This window comes from Phocoena phocoena, chromosome 13 (assembly GCF_963924675.1).
Source record: "Phocoena phocoena chromosome 13, mPhoPho1.1, whole genome shotgun sequence".
NCBI classification, from domain to species: domain Eukaryota; kingdom Metazoa; phylum Chordata; class Mammalia; order Artiodactyla; family Phocoenidae; genus Phocoena; species Phocoena phocoena.
In genome coordinates, this window is record NC_089231.1 from 20,090,437 (window position 1) to 20,112,253 (window position 21,817).

Below are 21,817 nucleotides of genomic sequence, written 5' to 3' on the forward strand. Positions count from 1 at the left end.
GCTGATCTCCCTACTTCCTTCCACAGTGATGAATATAACCAAAATACAAGCACGGCACTAAGTTTCAGTGATGTGCAAAAAAACCAGATTTTCCTCTGGAGTAATAAATTTGAAGTAACAAAAGGAAAATAAACAAATATATACACGTGACTAAAATCCATACAAAAATATATTAATTTAATTTATCAGATCCCCTCCATAGGTAATTGGCACAGAGTACACTGAAATGTTCCCTTAGCATGAATTGACTATGATCTTATCAGCTAAATGAGCCTATAGGGCTGCTTCACACCTGCTTTCCCAATATGACTCTGTAAAGAGCTCCAAGCTCATTAGCCAAGTGGCCTTCTTTAAAAACAGCAAGAATAACATATGAAGAGCAAAGAATAGATATGAACTCATCAGCAAATCTAAGGCAGGTTGATTGCCTGGTCCTCCTTGAATTTGGGGATCTTCTTAAACTCACTTTGCTTGAAGAAAAGCTGGGCCAGGATGTGGTCTGCTGTGGCCTGGAGATAATCGTCCATGTCAAGGGTTTGCAACTGACAGTGGAAACAAAAAGAAGATGTATCAGCAACAAATTACTCAGGTTCCTACAAAGATCTTACAGACATCAAGGCATTTTCAAGACTGTAGGTATAGCTGTGTAACATTAGGAGCTATGAAATCCTGTGAACGGTCCCCTTGTACACTTGTCTTCTCTTGCCATGGGGAGCTCACCATTTCGACTCTGGGAATAAGGAAAGTCTGACTGATAGCTAGAGATGCTGAGGCATCTGAAGCTTTATTTATTTTTTATTTTTTTGCAGTACGCAGGCCTCTCACTGTTGTGGCCTCTCCCGTTGCGGAGTGCAGGCTCCGGACGCGCAGGCTCAGCGGCCATGGCTCATGGGCCCAGCTGCTCCGCAGCATGTGGGATCTTCCCGGACCGGGGCACGAACCCGTGTCCCCCGCGTCGGCAGGCGGACCTGCAACCACTGCGCCACCAGGGAAGCCCTGAAGCTTTCTTTAGAAGGGACCTCCATCCCACTGGGAGGTAGTTCTCTTTAAAGAGGGAGCAGGACCTTTTGTCTACTTGTAAGCAGGGACTAGTGGCAAAAGGGCCTCTCAGAGCTCCATGCCCACAGGCACCTGATGGAGGCTACCTGGCTGCCAGGTAAGTAGTCCTCCTCCTGCACAGCCAGAGACAGTAGTTCATCTCTGCCTAACTGGCCTGGCTGTCCAGTTGGCTGGCTCTGACTCTGTCTGTCCTGTGCCCTCTCTCTATCACGATCTTACTGTCCTTTCTGCACCCCTCCCCCTTGACACTACCTCTCTTTCTCAGCCAGCCTCTCAATTTCTGCATGTATGTGGGTCTCTCTGTGTCTCTCACTGTGTTTCTGTCTCTCTCTGTGTCTGTGTGTGTCTCTGAGCTTATCTATCTCTGAATCTCTCTCCTAACTCTTTGTGTGTGTGTCTCTAGGTATGTCTGCCTTTCCCTGCCCCTCTGTGTATAGGTCTGTCTGTGTCTGGGTATGTGTGTATCTGTGTGTCTCTCCTTCTGTGTCTCTGTCTCTTTATGGGTCTCTGTCCCTCTCTGTGTCTATGTCTGTATGTCTCCTTCTATTTGTGTATCTGTGTTGTTTCTCTCTTTTTCTCTGTGTTTGTGTCATTCTCTTTGTAGATCTCTGTCTCTCTCTCTGTATGTCTGTGTCTCTGGGCATGTATGTCTCTCTCTGTGTCCCTATGTCTCATTCTGTGTTTCTTTCTAGGCATGTGTTTCTGTCTCTCAGCCTCTCTCTTATTCTTCCTCCTTCCTCTTTCCCTTCATACCCCTATGCAAAATAAATCCCCGTTAGAAACACCCCTAATACCCCTTCTAATGGGTTAGTTGGGGTTATGCTCCCTCAAGATGCATATCAGACATTCCTGGCGGTGGGGGTAGATGTAAAAAAAATTCCTTCTACCCAAAATTCTGATTCATTTTTTCCTTCCCTGCTGTGGATCACTCCCTTAAATTGCTTCTTTTCATTAAAAAAAAAAAAGAAACCCTCTACTTCTATTCTCTTTTCAAAAGATTTATATTCTTTAATTCTTGACTTGTATTTAATAATTTTCAATTGTTATTTTTATCCTTCTTCATATTTTTAAGTTTTAATTTGTTGGTATTAGCCTTTCACGTCACATTAGTCTTTAATTAATTTTTAAAATTCCCTTTTCTTGATCTTAATTTTTTTAACTCTAACTTGCTGTTTTAATGAGTTTTTCCCTTCTTTTCCTATTTATATTTGATTGGATTTCATTTTGCTTCATGATTTGTTCTTATAACAGCTGCAGAGAATGATGACCAAGGGGGTGGCAGTAGTGGTGAGACCCACACCGAAAGCAGGGCACACTGGAATCCTCTTCCCCCCGAGAGTCTACAGCTAGCTTTCCATTGCATCTCCTCCTTACAGAGCTCTTCACAAACCTCATCCCAGGCACCCCCAGGAAGGTTTAGAGACCCAGAGAAGCAGATGCTGGAATTTTCCAGTGTCCCTCAAAGAAGGAAAGTGTCATCATGGGAAATAAGCACCACTGAGCAGGATGGCATAGGTTCTGTAGATGATACTGCTGAATTCATGCTGTGCTGTCCCCCGGAGATCTTGTTGGGTCTCCATGTAGGAAGAACCATGGCCAAGAGGAATGTCTGTCTGTTCCTGGATTTGCCCCAGGAATACCCAGACTCTTATAATTCTCACCCAGTCTCAGCAGGGAACCTAGTCCTAAGGACTGTTCAAAAATCTAAATTCCACTATTTATTCTTGTTTTTCAAACACATTATTCATCTAATTAAGGAACACTGGGGTGAATTTTTAAAAGCAAACAACTATGTAATACAATAAACAATTCCTCTTAATGTATGTTTTATACCGCAGATCATGATATATCAGATTTGCTTAAAACAAAGAATGATAGGAAGGAGTGCTACTCCTTCTTGGCAGCACTGCTCAATCATACTCAATGTTACTTCACGTCTCCTAAAGTTTCTTTTCATATACAAGGGACTCTTCTTTTCCTCTCTGCCAAGTAAATTCCAGAAGAATAAACTAGCCATGCTCACTTCAGCTTCTCCCTCTCTGTCTGGGAACTGGCAAAGCTTCAAAAATCATGCTCTGCTTCTCTACGACGTAAGGTAGTACAAGGGTCCACCTCAATGTCAGAAGGCCAGCCCAATTCTAGAGATAGATATTAGGAAACCCACTTGCCCACAGATATTAATCATATTCTCTTAAATACCTGCTTGATTAGTAATAGAAATGATTTCCTGGATCTCTATATACTGCTCTTTGGTCTTTTTTCTCAGCTGGTTGAGAATTGGGGGAATTAAGAGGGAATGGGATGTATTGGATCTCTTTATAACTGAATGAAAAGATTATTTGATTCTTCTCTTCACACATTCGTTCAGCCAGTTCAATCATTTATTCAACACACATATACTGAGGGCCCCCTATGATGCAGATACATGGCTTAGCAGAGTATTCTGCACATCACCGGCACTCAGCAATCTCTTTTGAACTGGCTTATTCTCACCTGGTCTCCAGTGCTGAAGGCAAGAACGAGAAGCAATTCCTTATCGCATGTACTCTTAACGTAATGCTGGGTTCCAGTGGGGAAAAATATCACATCTCCAATGTGAATGCTGAACTCTATGGTACACTGAGCATTGATAATGCCCACCTAAGGCGGGGAAAAAACGATGCTGAGGGCTTTCCTGGTGGCGCAGTGGTTGAGAGTCCGCCTGCCGATGCAGGGGACACGGGTTCGTGCCCCAGTCTGGGAAGATCCCACATGCCGCGGAGAGGCTAGGCCCGTGAGCCATGGCCGCTGAGTCTGTGTGTCCGGAGCCTGTGCTCCACAATGGGAGAGGCCACAACAGTGAGAGGCCCGCGTACCGCAAAAAAAAAAAACAAAAAAAAAACTATGCTGAAGTTAAGCAAATAAAATCAAATATTCATTAAGGCTAAGTATTCATAGTGAAGAACAGATGGATAAAAGCATATGGTTATAAAGGGACTTCGCAGAGAGGGTAAATAGCAGAAAAGAGGAAATCCTGCACATTAACTCTCCTGTTTCTGAGACAAAATCCCACAAAAATTAAAAGATGCTCTATTTAAAGTAAATGTCCCTCAAAATGCATTAGTGAATTCAATAGTGTAGAACATCGTGCAAAAAGAGCATTAATCACCATGTTCTAATTAAGGGTTATCAATGACATTCCCTAATTAGGCAGAGGATTTAAATTGCAGTGTTTTACCACCTCTACGCCCGCCTTTCTACGTGCTTGGGAAAATTCAGCCTTCTGGGAGAGCAGCATCCTAATGGTCTTTTAAAAAAGAGTTCGAGACTAAATGTGCACACAAATGCACACAGATGAGCACAAAGCACACCAAAAATAAAATCTGATCCTTGAAATTAAATTTGTGGAAGATTACAATGCCCTTTTCCAATTTATTAGAGCTTTCACTTCTAAAAACATAAAGTTTTTGCTATGGGTGACATAAAAGGTGAATTTCGGTCTGTTCTGATTCTTTCTGTCAAGACTGATTCAGGTACAAGCTAGAGAAGCCCGTTTTACCTGTAGATCTCCCCAGGAGCCCTGTAGTAACATGCTACTTCGTGTGGTTTTTCCGAAGAATCAAAGGGGGTGATGTTAATAACTTCACCAAGATGACAAGTATGTGTCAGAAGGATCCTGGATAAATGGGGATATATGGCCACCCTGCTGGCGCTCCACATCTCCCCACCCCCCCACTCATCTTACACTGAGAGGCAAACAGCCAATTTCACAGTCCCCAAAGTAGAGCACATTAAATGCTTGCATTACCTGAGAATGCAAAACTCTGAACATGCAAGCAGGTATTCCAGCCCCTCACCATCAGTGATAAACCTCTTTATCAGTTCTGAAATGTCCTTAGCCCCTTCTCATGCTAAGGGCAAACTTGGAAGTTACCTAGCAGGACCTGCATGGTATCCTCTGTGAAAATGGCCCAGAAAGCCATTGGCACAGAGTCCTATTATGTTACCAACAACTGAACCAAAACAAAGAAATACCTCCTGTTTGCTTCTTTCTGCACTGAAAAGGAAAGTTCAAAAAAAACCTGTTCACAGAGGAATTACCTTTGCACATCCACTTATTACATATCCCATTTCATTTTCATTAAAATGAAAATGTGGCTGTCTTAATCCATTGTTATAAATCTTGAGTGTACTCAAAGTGAGGGCATTTTTGTGCTTGAGAAAGAAAAAGAAAAATGAAATCCAGTTATTTAGCCAACATTCAACTCAGCAACTTAACAATTCATATAATCATAATAATAACAAATATTTATGAAGCCCTCACTGAGAACATGCAATTTTTTATGTTCTTTACATTTATTATGTCACTTGTCCTTTATAATAATCTTATAAGGTTGCCACCAACCTTATGAGATGAAATTAAATTCTAGGTTGGTTGAGTATACTAGGGTCACCCAGTGGCAGAACTGGGATTTGAATCAGGGAATTTGATACCACAGCTGTGCTCTTAGTCATTAAGCAATACAGCCAGTTGAGCATTTAAAACAAATGAAAATGAAAAGAGAAATGAAAAGAGAAAGCTCACGAGCATCCAGTCTCTTTGTTAATGTAACCACCCACGCCAAGAAGTTAAGCTCCCAAATTCACAATGAGGCCTCAATCAATAGTTTGCATTGATCAAATCAACCAGTGTTTGACTAGCTCTTTCCTTTTCCTTTGTCTAGAAAAATGATGAATCCAATCTAAATCTCATATTTCATCCATTTTAATAATGATTAAATAATAATAATTAAATAAATAATGTTTTAATAATTTCAAAACATTTTTCTCAATTACCTGATTCGGGAGTTCACTAAAAATTTTTTCATTGTTGTTTAGTTCACTTCTGTTTTTCCAATATTGTGCCAATTGTATTATTCCTCCTGGAAATTGATATTCTTTTGAACCTGAATCAGATGAAGTTTAAAAAACAAAATAAGATAAAACTACTTCAAAATGGTACTACAAAAGGAGAGTCAAATACAGTTCTAGTAAGGTACATAGCCCTTCTATAGTCACAGAAAGTTTATGTGGTAGGAATTGCCAATACCACATCCTATGTTCCCCCAAGATATTGATCTGATACTGTCGGATACTATCCTAACTTCCCAAACTCTCTTGAAATTTCTAACATAGAGTGACCTCTTTAAGACAGACATTCAAGTCAAGGAACCTGGCTGGAAAACGTGAGAGTCATACTAAATACCAATCCCTACCTCTCCCCTCAATCCGTCAACGAAGCCCTGTCAGTCCTGCGTCTCTAAATTCTCTGCTTCTCAACAATTCTTTCCCTCTCACATAGTGCAGGCCACCATCATCCCCTACTGGAGGGACTGCAGGAGCCCCCCAGACTCATCACCCTGCCTCTCACCTGGCCACTTCCAATTATTCTCCACAATCCAGCTGGATTGGTCATCACTTCAAAAAACAAAACTAACACCAACTCAAAAAGATATATGCACCCCATGTTCATTGCAGCATTATTTACAATAGCCAAGATACGGAAACAACCTAAGTGCCCAAGCTCACAGATACAGAGAACAGAGTGGTAGCTGCCAGTGGTGGGGGTGGGGGTGGGTGAAATGGTTGAAGGAATTCAAGAGACACAAACTTCCAGTTACAAAATAAACACATCATGGGCATGTAATGCAGAGCAAGGTGGCTATAGTTAGTAATACTGTATTGCATACTTTAAAGTTGCTAAGATCTTGTAAGTTCCCGTGACAAGGAAAAAATCTGTAACTATGTATAGTGACGGATGTTAACTAGACTTATTGTGGTGATCATTTCGCAATATATACAAATATTGAATCATTGTGTTGTATACCTGAAACTAACATAGTGTTGTATGTCAATTATACCTCAATAAAATAAAATAATTAAAAACCTCATTGTGTCACTCTCCTATTTAAAGCCCCTTAATTGCTACATGATTGGCCTCTCCTCTCTCATAAGCCTCTTCTCCTACAGCATCCTCCAGCCCCAGCACACCCCCCTCACACTCTGAATTTTTTTTCCACATTCTCTTTTGTTTCCAGGCCTTTTCTCACATTTCCTACTCTGTTGAGAAATGTGTCTTTTCAAACTTCTCTTGACTGTGACCCACTGTAAAAAACACATTACATCTCAATCCAATACACCTATATAATCATATATATAAATACTTAACTAAAAAGGCTTCACAAAATAACATACTATACCTTTCAGGTCATACAATTATCTCCACACAAGGCTATCTGGAGACTGTGAGTAATCAGCTTTGACAACCAGTTCTGCCAAGCTGGGAGGAAGACTGACCGCCTCATCCTCTTTTTGCTTATGGAATGTTCTAATGAAACTAATTCCACCTTCAGGCTGAAACACATAAGAGACCATATAAGGTATCTGTGAAACATTCTACAAATTTTAACAATAGAAGGGGCGGTAGCTGAGGATAGGGCAGCATTGGCACCAGTGTGGTTTTCAGTGGCCCAGTCAAAAGAGTTGACCTCGATTAGCCTAAGACTTGTGATCTTTATGAAAATCTTCCAAGCATTCAATGTATGGGCATTAGTATTTTATGGTCGATATAAACGCCTGCAAAAATATACACTGGTTCCCATGCTTACCAACACTCTCACTAGTGACTCATTTCTTCTACTTCTCCCTATAACATTAGAGCAGGATCTGCTACAAGATAAATCTCAAAATCTTACTATTTAGATTCCTAAATTTACCACAAAACCCCTTCCAGGTACCACTCACGGGCCATCACCAATTCTGATCACCCATTTGCACTGTCAGCACCCACATCTGACCCTCTCTACCCAGCATTACCAGCAATCTCTCCAGTGATAGTATATCTACTGAAAGAGATCAGAAAGAGGAAAGCAGCCGTTCCTCAGGAAAACTGTGGGAACCTCTGCATTAGATTCAGAAAACACAATTACATTATCTGTAGCGAAGTTATCCCTGGATGAGCAAATGGCTTTTCAGAGATGAAAGTTATAGTAATTTTTATTAACTATATCATAACCTTTCTACCAATTCACTATACAGTAGCTTCCAGCAGGCCTTCCTAAGGGAAAATAAAGAGCAATTCAACTTCAGTGCTCTTGAGCCCATTACCCCAATGTCACTTTGTTGACTGCTACCTTAGAAACCTGAATATTCATGCCCTCTTTGTACCCTCATGGGATTTGCTCTCAGCAGTGGTACAGACCTCAAGTGACCTGGAAGCAATGCCCTCAGGTATAGAAAAAATTACATCATCAGCTTCCAGGGTTTGAAGTTCATGATGTATAGAAAAGAAGAGCAAGAAAAGCAGTCTTCACTCCCCACATTCTCTATCCAGTGTACTGTGTTTTTAGGGAAGAAGTTCACTTGGCCAGCTGTAACACTGTACATGGTAACGACAGTACCATCAACCGCCCCAATCCATGCTGTCCCCTGAAACATAAACGGAAGAACTCATCCAACACTACTTTAGAGCAATGCTCCTCAACCCTTTTTCATTACCTCCCTTCTAAGGTACCGTGACTTTTTTTTCTAATCACCACGCTATGAAATGTTAACACTACAGAGGTACTATAGATCTGTATACTGTATACACATACTGCTCATGTACTACATGTACATCTATGCTTTATACATAAAAAGAGTAATATTTTTACCCTGCTAACAACCAGTTTTTGCCCCCTTTTGGGCAATACCACCCCCACTGAGCATTTAGAGCTCTAAGTTCATGCTAGTTTGATAGTCTGAAAAGACTGCAGGCACATGTGTACGCACATGCATGTGTGTGCTTGCATGTGTTTGTGTGTGTATGCATACAGAGGCGTATGTATTTTCCAGATAAGAAAAAGTCTGCATATAATTTTGATAATAATAATAGTAATAACATAGTGCTTTACTGTGTGTCCAGGTATTCTTCTAAGAAGGGTTTACTCTCATATAGATAAAGCTCTAATCTCTCTTCTTGCTGTAAATTCTAAAATCAAGTGAATTGTCCAAGTATAAAAAAGGAGTTTTATTAACAACAACAGAAATATGTCACACACACAAAACTGGCTGATCTATTAATAAGATCATCAGGGTAAGACCGAACTCTGAAAGTTCTATGAGAGCTTAGTCACTACAGCTTCCCCAGGGTCTGGAATACAGAAGCCATAAATACATTTCAGAATTAATGACTTATTTGAAATTCAAATAAGCACAATAATTTCACTTCCAAAGAATTCTGAAAGGTCTAAACCACAAAAGGGCATCCAACTGGCTGATCTCAGAGACTCCAGGCTGAACATCAGCAAACCAGTTTGTTATTACAGTCACTGCTTTATTCCTTAGAGGGAAGCTGTAGTTTCTTTGATCATTAGATCACAGCTACCAGTTTTAGCTTTGGCTCAAAGGATGGAACAGTGGGGATTTCCCTGGTGGCACAGTGGTTAAGAATCCGCCTGCCAATGCAGACGACACAGGTTCGATCCCCGGTCCAGGAAGATCCCACAGGCCACAGAGCAACTAAGCCCGTGCACCACAACTACTGAGCCTGCGCTCTAGAGCCCAAGAGCCACAACTACTGAAGCCCGTGCGCCTAGAGCCCGTGCTCCGCAACAAGAGAAGCCACCATTATGAGAAGCCCATGCACCACAATGAAGAGTAACACCCCCTCGCCGCAACAAGAGAAAGCCCGCGCACAGCAACGAAGATCCAACACAGCCAAAAATAAATAAATAAATAAATAAATTTATATATAAAAAAAAGATGGAACAGCGATCTTAGCTTAACAATGTATGAAAAATGATTTCATACTGAAGAAAGAAGTTCAAAGTGATGCCAAGAATAATTAAAACAAACAGGTTAATGCTTCAAGGCACTGATAACTAATCTAACTGAGTACACAGCCAAAGCCTGGATGTGGTCTACCACTTATTTAAGTAGGTTTTGCAACAACCTAAATAATAGCCTGAGGACACACAGCACAAATGCTTAAGGGCAGAACGTGGGCAAACTGGTGACACCTGTACAAGATAGCCGTGTTCGGAGGCCATTGTGTTGGGAGCCAAGAAGTTTTCGCCATTAGAAGATGGCCGACATCCTGCTTCTCTTCCTGCTTAATGAGACAAAAGCCCGCGCCTAAAAACAAAAGCCCGCGCCTAAAACGAAAGCCCGCGCACACAGCACCAATGACAATTTGCCAAATACTTCCCTTATTCTGGATCCCGCCCCCCTTTCTCTGTACTGTATAAATACAACTACTGCAGCAATAAAAGTTTGAGGCTTGATCAGGAATTTGTCTTGCCTCCATTCTTTCGCGTCTCCTGCCCCTTCTTCTCTTTTCAACCTCTACAGGTTCCTCCTCGGACTCACAAGGATTTGTCCTGCTGGTCGGGACTCCCGGGGACGCCCGGGGCCGAGCACAATTGGCGCCCAACGTGGGGCTCGAGGAACGGATCCTAACGGAGGTAGCACGCTTACGAAGGCCTGGCCAGGCACCCACTGAGCCGCCGCGAGAGTGAACTCGAAAGTGCAGCTCGATTAGGTCCCCGGAGGACTAGCCGCCCTTCGGCAGTTGTGACCGGTAGAGAGTAAGGTAAGTGGAGCTTAAAAATGGGACAGGAATTGAGTTCCCACGAACTCTTTCTTCAGGGGATCGAGGATTCCCTCAAGATGCGAAAGATTAAGGCTAGAAAAAAAGATTTGCGTGATTTTTTTGTATTTTTGTCTGATGTTTGTCCATGGTTCCCACAAGAAGGGACGATAGATAAAAAATGTTGGAATCGTGTAGGAGATTGTTTAAATGATTATTATAAGACTTTTGGGCCTTCTAAAGTACCTGTGACTGCATTTTTATATTGGAACTTAATTAGAGAGATTCTTATGGGTCATTCTTTTGACCCCGATGTCCAAAAGGTTGTTGAAACCGGAGAAACAATTCTTAAAGCAGCCTCTCGCCCCCCTTCAGTTTGTCCATCCGTTACCATTGATGTGGGTTTAAATGAAGATTTCCCAAAAATTCCAGAAACTGATCATCAATGTCCCACAGATAATAAAACTGTCCCAGGGATTTATCCTTCCCTTACTGCTATTAAAGGTGGTCCCAATGATGACCAGCTTTCCCCCCAAGACCAGGAAACTCTCGATGAGCAGGCTGCTCGTTATCATCACAAGGATGACCCCTGGGGATCTCCCCTTTTGAAGCTTCCGCCATCTTATAATACTTCTCACCAGATGCCTGCCTTTAGTGCCCCTGCTCCCATTGTCCCCCTAATTGATCCCCTTCGACAGGCTAAGACAGCCTTAACCCAGGAAATTTCCTCTTTGAGAGACGTTTTACAACAAAAACGGGAACGTTTAGATCTCCTAAAGGAGCTTAGAGCCCTTGAAGTGGAGCTTACTTCTTTAAATTTCTCGGGAAGTCCCAACAAACCCCCACTTCGACAAAAATCAGGACCCATTAAATTAGCTTTCCCTGTTACTCGCAGTCAGAGTCTACCCACCCAGGGTGGGATTCAAGCTGAGGATAGTGAGGAAGGAGAAGAAGAAGAGGGAGAAGAATCTCCTGAGCCTGATGAGAGACCAGATATTCATGATCCTTCTAGGGGTGGTCATTTTGAACATAAATATCGCCGCCTCAATTTAAAACATATAAAAGATCTAAAATCTGCTGTTAGCAATTATGGGCCCACAGCCCCTTATACATTGGCAATCTTGGAGGGATTAAGCGATCGCTGGCTGACCCCAAATGATTGGCTTACCCTGGCTCGCGCCACCCTTTCTGGGGGAGATTATGTTCTGTGGCGCACTGAATTCGTGGAAAATTGTAGAGAAACTGCTCAACGAAACGCTGAAAGCAAAACTTCCCGGACATGGACCCGAGATAAATTACTTGGCCGTAGCCCCTATGATTCCAATGAGGCTCAGGCTGCTTTTCCCCCTGGTCTGTTGGCTCAAATACAAAATGCTGGCCTTAAGGCCTGGCGCCGCCTTCCGCCTAAGGGTTCGGCCACAACTTCTTTGGCGAAAATTCGCCAGGGACCAGAAGAGCCTTATTGTGAGTTTATTAGCCGCCTCACGGACGCCGCCGAACGTCTGGTGGGCGATAGTGAAACTGATAACGCCTTTGTTAAACATTTAGCTTATGAAAATGCTAATCCAGCCTGCCAGGCTGCCCTTCGGGCTCATCGTGGTGGTAGCCTTGCTGATTATATTAAATTGTGTTCCGGAATTGGTCCCTCCCATTCTGTTGGTCTTGCGATAGGAGCCGCCCTTAAAGATTTTATTAAAGACACATCCGCCCTAGACAAACAACAAAAAACTTGCTATAATTGCAAACAACCTGGACACTTTGCCCGGGATTGTCCACTATATAGACAAGGACAGTCATCAAAGGCTAACCCACAACAACCCCAACATCAATCCCGAGCTCCTCCCATCACCGTTTGTCCTCGCTGTAAAAGAGGCAAACATTGGTCTTCGGAATGTTATTCAAAAACGGACATAAATGGCCAACTACTCCCCAAAAAACAGGGAAACTTTTCATGGGGCCAGCCCCTGGCCCCTTCCTTGGAACCGAACCAAGGGGCGATTCGGTTTGTTCCTCAAAAATCTGGACAAGTTCCCCTCACCCAGACGTTGGCTCCCTCTGCCGAGCCACCCCCGGAAGCGCAGGATTGGACCTCTGTGCCTCCACCGACTCAATATTAGTCCCAGAACAAGGAGTGCAACCGATTCCCACAGAAGTTTATGGCCCCCTGCCCCCAAATACTTTTGGCTTAATTTTAGGAAGAGGTAGCTCTGCTTTGGCTGGCCTCCAAATTATACCTGGTGTTATCGACAATGATTATTCGGGTCAAATTACCCTTTTGGCATCTGCTTTACAAGGCCCTATATCGATCCCTAGAGGTCAAAGGATAGCACAGTTAGTATTGTTACCCCTAAATTCTTTGAATAAGAGCCACACTAGTTACCCTAGAGCAGATGCTGCTTTTGGTTCCTCAGATGTCTATTGGGTCCAACAAATTACTCCTGAAAGGCCGCTCTTAACCCTGTGGTTAGATGGAAAGAAATTTGAAGGTTTAGTCGATACAGGAGCCGATGCAACAGTTATTTCGGAGAAATATTGGCCCTCCTCTTGGCCTTGTACAGTATCTATAACTCATTTACAAGGCATAGGACATTCTACCAATCCTAAACGGAGTTCCAAGGTTCTTACATGGACAGATGCTGAAGGTAATACTGGACAGGTGCAACCTTACATTTTGCCACACATCCCATTAAACCTTTGGGGACGCGACATCTTGTCACAATTAAAGTTAATCATGGCCAGCCCCAACGAGGTGGTGACCCAACAAATGCTGAATCAAGGGTTTCTACCAGGCTTAGGTTTAGGAAAAAATAATCAAGGAATCAGACAACCTATTTCCCTGACATCTAATATAAGTCGCCAGGGCCTAGGTAGTTCGCCTTTTTCTTAGCGGCCATTGACCTTCCTGTGCCCCATGCGGACAAAATACGATGGAAAACTGATGATCCCGTTTGGGTGGACCAATGGCCTTATATATTAAACCCTCTTCCAATGCTGTTCCCCTTTTTCAACAGCTTCAGAGTCTTATACTCCAGAGACAAGTGCCTTTTTTTATTGATCATCTTAGGGCTCATACAGATCTCCCTGGACCCCTTTCTCAGGGCAATGATTTAGCTGATAAAAATGCCCGCCTAATGTGCACCATAACCTCTGATCCTATTTCTCAAGCTACTCAATTTCATCAGCTACATCATGTTAATGCACATACTCTTCGCTTGTTGTTTAAGCTCACTCGAGAGCAGGCAAGACAAATTGTAAAAAATTGTCCAGGGTGCGTTACACTTTTACCTCTTCCACATCTTGGAGTAAACCCAAGAGGTTTATTACCTAATGAAATTTGGCAAATGGATGTCACCCATCTTGCTGAATTTGGAAAATTAAAATTTATTCATGTGTCCATTGACACTTTTAGCGGCTTTATATATGCCTCCCTCCAGGGAGGAGAAGCCACAAGAAACATTATTTCACATGTGCTCCAATGTTTTACAGTTTTAGGCAAGCCTCAAATAATTAAAACAGATAATGGGCCTGGGTATACTTCCCAGGCTTTCCAAGATTTTTGCACCCGGTTTCAAATAAAACATCTTACGGGAATTCCCTATAACCCCCAGGGTCAAGGCATAGTAGAAAGAGCCCATCAAACTCTTAAAAATACCATTTCCAAACTTAAAAATAATGATTTAACTGCTACAAAAAATTCCCCAAAAAATATTCTTAGTCATGCCCTATTTGTTATTAATTTTTTACAATTAGATATTAATGGTAGATCTGCCGCCGATCGTCTTTGGCATCAAGAAACTAAAAATCAATATGCACAAGTTATGTGGAAAGACCCTTTGACCTTTAAGTGGCATGGGCCCGATCCACTCCTCATCTGGGGGAGGGGGTCTGCATGTGTATACAATACCAAGGAAGGTGGAGCACGTTGGCTGCCCGAGCGTCTTATTAAACCTATAAATTCTATGAAATAATGAAAATTATCCAGGGCCCTTTTCCCTGAGATTGTATTTCTTTTCCTTTTCAGAAAAAGATGGAGATCCTCTTGGCATTGAAAAGACGACAAAGACAACAAGGACTATCCGTTGTGACCCTGATCCTGTCATCTTTGCTGGTTGTCAGCCAGGCTGAACCCCCTCCACACTTGCCTCAGAATTTAACCTGAAGCAGAACCAAAAGATGATTCTGGCTGCCCCTCCACTGGAGCGGCATGAGACAGAGACATGCCTACCCCCCTCTTTGATGGGAGGGTATGGGTACCGAGTTGAGTGTGACAGCAAAGCATGCACAAGGGAAAACCTTTATACATAAGGTAATCTCTGTTATTCCCTGTGAGTATACCTGAATTATGAAAGAGGTTGGTATCTAAACATTGTTTTTGGCTTCAGTATCTAAGATTATTCTCGGCTCTGCCTCTCCTCCCCAAAAGATACCAAGAGCCAGCAATGGTGGACACACATACATTGTCCACGGGAGGATTCAGGTCACTACTCCCTCACTCGGTTAATGCCCACCTCCTTAAAAGAAATAAAAAGGGAGGAGATGTTGGGAGCCAAGAAGTTTTCGCCATTAGAAGATGGCCGACATCCTGCTTCTCTTCCTGCTTAATGAGACAAAAGCCCGCGCCTAAAAACAAAAGCCCGCGCCTAAAACGAAAGCCCGCGCACACAGCACCAATGACAATTTGCCAAATACTTCCCTTATTCTGGATCCCGCCCCCCTTTCTCTGTACTGTATAAATACAACTACTGCAGCAATAAAAGTTTGAGGCTTGATCAGGAATTTGTCTTGCCTCCATTCTTTCGCGTCTCCTGCCCCTTCTTCTCTTTTCAACCTCTACAGGTTCCTCCTCGGACTCACAAGGATTTGTCCTGCTGGTCGGGACTCCCGGGGACGCCCGGGGCCGAGCACACCATTGCTTTTTATTCTCAGGGTCCCCAGAGTCATCTGTGAGCTCTGACTGTTCAAGCTGCTGCCAAAGGCATCTTCTTCAATGCTGAGATACTCTTCGGCATTGGTCCTGTACCAGGCCCACTGGATTGCACCACCGGGGAACTCAAACACCTGAAAAGCCATAAGCAAATCATCACCATGGAGGCCACCTCCTGAGGAACGTGAGGCCACCATGGCCTATGGGGTAAGCGGGAAGCACAAGGGAAAAGGCAAGGTGGTGTGGCGAGTACTGGAGCCCCCAAAAGGAAAAGAATAGGTCTGCAAGACTCCGGGAGACAACGTGGTACATGCAGTGCTATCAGTCTCTGTTTGACATAAAAAAGAACACCTGTCTTGGCAAGAGAACAGGGCTGTCCTGCACTTCTCCCCTCCAGCCAAACACAGAACTATCTACTAAAGAAAAATTCTGCCTGGAGCCAATATCCACCCAACTTTCCCCCTTCTCTATCCCTCACTTCCTTTCCTCCAAACAGCCCACAGCTGCTTCCTTCCAATGAAGAGAGAACAAAGCTTAGAAAACGAGCAATGGAAACTTTGTTCTGGAATCACCATTTATAATAGATGATTCTTTTTCCTAATATGTGTGATCCATACGTTGGATTTAGGTAAATGATTAAGAAACTTGAATTCTGGATCAACACCCTTTTGCACCATGGGAATTGCTGTTTGCAGAGGCTGGGCTCCAGGTTCTGAATGGGGCTGAGAGTTGTTAACATAAACCAAGGAGAGAATCAGGACTCCAGATGCAGTGGTAATGGTGCAGGCCAAGAGACACACCAGGAAAATGCTCGTCAGTGACCACTGCCTCTTCTTTTCCTAGGAGAAATTATGAAGCCATTATTCTCTACTCTTGATGCATGAGAAATATTGCCTCCTTTCTCAATTTAGTTTACTTTCTCTTTATTTAAAAAAATGCATTTGTGGGATAAACATACTGAGTAAAATACTACATGTGGGGCTTCCCTGGTGGCGTAGTGGTTGAGAGTCTGCCTGCTAATGCAGGGGACACGGGTTCGAGCCCTGGTCTGGGAGGATCCCGCATGCCGCAGAGCGACTAGGCCCACGAGCCACAAGTACTGAGGCTGCACGTCTGGAGCCTGTGCTCCCCAACAAGAGAGGCCGCGATGGTGAGAGGCCCAAGCACCGCGATGAAGAGTGGCCCCCACTTGCCAGAACTAGAGAAAGCCCTCGCACAGATACGAAGACCCAACACAGCAAAAATAAATAAATTAACTAATTTTAAAAAAAAGAATAAGGTCTTTGAATGCAGAGAATGTGCTTTAAAAAAAATACATGTGTAAATAAATACACACATACGTACACTCACAGTATGGTCAGGCCCCATAAGACGGCTGCTCTCTTGCTCCCTGTACACCCCCTGCCCCCCTCCCCAGCCCTGCCTCATGCTTACTTATGCACATGACTGCCTTCCCTCCTAAGTGGAAAGTTTAATCAGTAACCACCTGCCTGATCGCTGCCCCCCACAGCCACCTTCACTAACCATTGTTCTAGCCCTGGGACCAGACCAGCTCCATTATGTTCAGTCATCAACAGGAAACCACGGCACTTGCGTTGGATGCTAACCCAGAGAGCTGTGCGGAGATGTGTTCCACAGTCCCCCTGGCAACTAAGGAGCCCTTTTGATGTCAAGCCCCCTATAATTGATAGCTTCTTCCTCCCCTATGCAGGGAAGATTGCTGTCTTGTCCTGCCTGCCCGCCCGTACACGGTGGGTGTCACTCCAGGACCTCGGCCTCTGACTTGTAAGATTCTGTGTCCGGTGAATCACTGATGTCTCTGCCGCTGACTCAGGCTCTCTCTTCAGTCTAGCAGCTGGGCAAGTGCAAGGACTGCAGGCTGTGGGGCACAGCCCCACACTCACACACACCCCGTATACCCAGATGACATCCAAATAAACAAAAATAAAAATACAAGGAGCTGGGGCACAGAATAATACTAGAAAATTAAGTACCCAGTTAAGTTTGTATATGAAATGCATTCCAAGTCAGTCAGTTAGCCCCTATTTACCAGTTTCTTCACCTGAAAATCAAAGCGGTTATAAGTAGTATTTTCTAAGAACTTTTTGGTTCCAGAATGTACAAATGCATTTACATGTACAGCTACATGCATGGGAATAAGCAACATATCAGTAGTCAATGGGCCTGACAGGTCTCTGTCTCTCTCTCCCCCTCCCTCCTTCATTAAATAGCTTCATTAAATTCCCTTCCTCCTGCGTATTACCTAAATGAGCTTCCAAGTCACCACTCATCTCCAAGTCACAATATTTCCATGTATTTCTATGTTACTATTTCCTGGTTTCATATCACAAATATATGCTATAAACAGCAGTATTATTTCTGAGTTACAATCCACATTACTGAAAGCTGCCAAGAAAATACACACCCTAACCTTTGGACCAATTTGCCCTCACTCCTCTGACCTTTTACCTAAAGGTAAAATGACCTTTATAAGCAATGATGTCCAGGACTCCTTTTCCACTGGTCTTTCTCCCTGAGCAAGCAAATCTTTGATCACTAATAATTCTAACAGACATTCTTACTTTAACATTCTGAAATATTCAAAAGAACACAAATAACAAATGTTGGTGAGGATGTGGAGAAAAGGGAAGGTTGGTGGGAATGTAAACTGGTGCAGCCACTGTGGAAGTATGGAGGTTTCTCAAAAAAACTAGAGATATAACTACCATATGACCTGGCAATTCTACTCCTAGGTACATAATAATAATTAAAAAAAACACTTATCAAAGAGGTACATGCACCCCAGTGTTCACAGCAGCATTATTTACAATTTCCAAGATATGGAAGTGTCCATCAACAGATGAATGGATAAAGAAGAGGTGGTATATATACAATGGAATACTACTCAACCATAAAAAGGAATAAAATGTTGCCATTTGTAGCAACATGGTTGGACTTGGAGGGCATTATTGCTAAGCGAAATAAGTCTGACAAAGACAAATACTGTATGATATCACTTATATATAGAATCTAAAAAATACAATAAACTAGTCAACATAACAAAAAAGAAGCAGACTCACAGATATAGAGAACAAACTAGTGGTTACCAGTGTGGGGGGGGAGGGGCAAGGTAGGGTGGGGCAGTGGGAGGTACAAACTATTGGGTGTAAGATAGACTACAAGGATGTACTGTACAATACAGGGAATATAGCCAATATTTTGTAATAACTAAATGGAGAGTAATCTTTAAAAACTGTATAAAAATTATCAATTCTTAAATGGTATATTTTGTATAACATAATCATTTACCAACATATTCAATTTAACATTGTATAAGGGTAATATATTGAACAATAAACAACTCATTAATGCCATGAACAACAATTCATAGAAAGCTGGGCCATTAAATAGCTAAAGGAGTTAAGAGTTTATGAGAGATGGCAAGTCAGGAGATATTCAGAGCAGGAGATGCTACCATTCTGAAGAAGGTCACTTGAAGAGAGCTGGTCTAAAGAGGGACTGTTTCCTGAGCTCTGCATAAAGGTTATGGGGGGAACTAATCTCAAGACTTAAGTCCCCATTTACATTCGTACCATTCTGGATGTGGTATTCATCTTCCCCCCAGACACAATATTCTGCTTTGCATCTTCATGCATTTCAAATGCTAAGTTGTCCATTGGCATAGATGGGCAAGCAATTCACTGAAAAAGAAAAACGGGGGAGGGATGTAGCTTTAGCAAATGGAGAGATCCCTGAGAGGAGAAGAATGATAATTCTTAAGGAAGGAAGTGCTTATATAGAGTTGAAAGTTAAGGAAATGAAACAAGGAAGTTGTTTCCTAAACAATAATCTCAGTTGAAAAAAAAAAAAAACCGTTGAAAGCATAGCCAAATTAGAGACCAACAAAACACTTCTTTTGGTCCCCAACTCTTTGCTCACTGATAGCACATACACAGATAATAACAACAATAGCTAACTAACATTTATTTCCTCCCTTCAACAAAGTACCAGGCACAGTACTAAGTGCTTTCCATACATCATGGGATTTAATTCTTACAGCAATCCTGTCAGATACTATGATGATTATTCCCATTTTGTAAATTAGGAACCTGAGGCATGAAGAGGTGCGATACCTGCCCAAAACCACACAACTAGTTTTAGTGTAGAAGCAAAGCACCCTTTATCAAAAGATTCTTCCATGGCACTGGTTCTCTGCAGAGTTTGATGGTGGGTGCTCAGTCTAGCATAACATTTTATCACCCAAATCAGTCCTGCCTCTAGATAATGTGATTGATTTTTCTATGTGGTTTACTTATTAGATAATTTTGTTACCTGAAAGTTAAATCTTCATTTAAAATTCATCTTGCATCAGCTTTCCTGGTGATGAGCTGTGGCCTGAGTAAGCTAAAAACTGCTACTGTAATCCACAAAACAGTCACCCATCCTCCTTTCCTTTCTATCTTCCTACCTTTATTCCTTCCATAAACATGATTGAATGCCTACTCTATTCCAGGCTGTATACCACTCTGCACATTACGAAGCCTTTTATTACCTTATAATCTAGTAGGAGAAATGGAAAAGAAAGCAAATAATTTCCCCCCAAAATGTGCTGTGTTCTGATAGAAGTATGTACAAGATCTTGTGAGCACAGAAAGAATAATTGTGTTTGAGATAGGAAGAAAAGGCAAGGCCTCTCTGAAACCATAATTTTGAGCTAAGTCTTCGAGTCCCAACACTGTTTCACTTGGTAGACACACTTAGTCAGTTACATTCTATTTCATATTTCTGACTTGTCTGTAAGTAGTTTAGTAACAGACCATGTGGTAAAAAATATAGATTCTATCTGGGTCAGGCAGCTCAAGCTCTGACAAGGCTGAAGGTTAATCTATGCTCAAGTGATGGGGAGTGACTTTGTGGCTTTCCTACCATATCTCATCAAATCTAAGATGCATCAGTGACTCATATCAATTTAGCCTTTTCTCACAAAGACCTGGAATTTAAATGTACGGCATTGATTTTTGAGGTAATAAAATATTCAAAATAATTTATCTGTGGAGCCAGCAAGGTGATTTTCTCATCATGCTATCAGAGTACCATAAAACATATTTTTCCTATTAAATTTTCCTTGTGCATTTGTTAGAATGAAGTCTACATTTTAACATCTCTAAAAATGGGATGTGCTTTACAATGAGTGGTCTCTAAGACTCAATGGAAATAGAGGTGGTGTGGTCACACCAGTATATACTAGATGAATATCAGTCCTGCCAGTGGCTATAACCAGGGCAGAAGTTTATCGTGTGTGATTAAGAGTGAAAATTCTAGAGCCAGACCACCAAGGTTTGAATCCTAATTCTGCCACTTATTAGCTGTGTGACCTGAGGCAAGGTATTTAACCTCCCTGTGCCTCAAGTTCTTTATCTTTACAATGGGGTTAACAATGTTGCCGTCATAAAAGTGCGAGAGGACTGAACTAGTTAATATAAGTAAAGCACTTAGCACGGTGCCCATACATAGTAAATGTCCAATGAATGTCAGGCTTTTCCTTTTTAATAAGCACAAGTAGACTCACTACTTTAATAACACCCTTATCTTAATATGGTAGAAGGACATCTGAATTCATAAACCACCTATTATCCCTCCTAGTAAGTCAAATTACTACATCCTCACCCATTACCTTGAATCATTTATAGAATTGTCCTTATTTTGCAAATTAGAAAATCGGAATAAAAGACCTGCTTATATAAAGATAACAGAATTGTAACTAAAACCTAGGTTTTCTTATTGCCATTACAGTGAACTTCCTATCTAGACCATACCTAAGTACTACTGGCAATATATTTCTTATCTTTTAACCCCTTCACCCACCCTTTCACCATTTAACATCATTTAAACCATGGTCACTTTAGTCTCCAAAATGGGCAGTGCTGGTGGGAAGGCAGGAGTCCTTAATATTTACGCAAGATATTCATCAGATATCCACCAAAAATATATTTTTTAATGAAAGAAACAAAATCACCATTAGATTATCATAATAATAATTGTTTCAAGCAAGATCCCTTGGTGGATGCTTTTAACTTTTTAGTAATTTTATTACTGGTTGAAAGGTTAAGCAGAAAACAGAATATATGCATATTGTTTCTGTTAGAAAACCTGAGCCAACCGGATTCTTCCTTTATGCCATGCTGGCATAGAAGAAAAGGCAGTGCTTCTTTGTTTCAATAAGAACATTTCCCCAGCGGCCCCCATCT

At 42.1% G+C, this 21,817-nt stretch overlaps 1 protein-coding gene across 1 annotated transcript; it reads right to left on the reverse strand.

The window, feature by feature from the left end:
- Window positions 1-410: 410 nt before the first annotated feature.
- On the reverse strand, window positions 411-19,246 carry DYNAP (dynactin associated protein). Its single transcript, XM_065889419.1, is given in 11 exon segments — window positions 411-542; window positions 3,553-3,699; window positions 5,140-5,253; window positions 5,875-5,984; window positions 7,278-7,431; window positions 8,279-8,379; window positions 8,382-8,505; window positions 10,077-10,165; window positions 15,496-15,703; window positions 16,187-16,408; window positions 19,163-19,246. Coding segments are annotated over 11 exon segments (1,485 nt in total).
- Window positions 19,247-21,817: the final 2,571 nt, after the last annotated feature.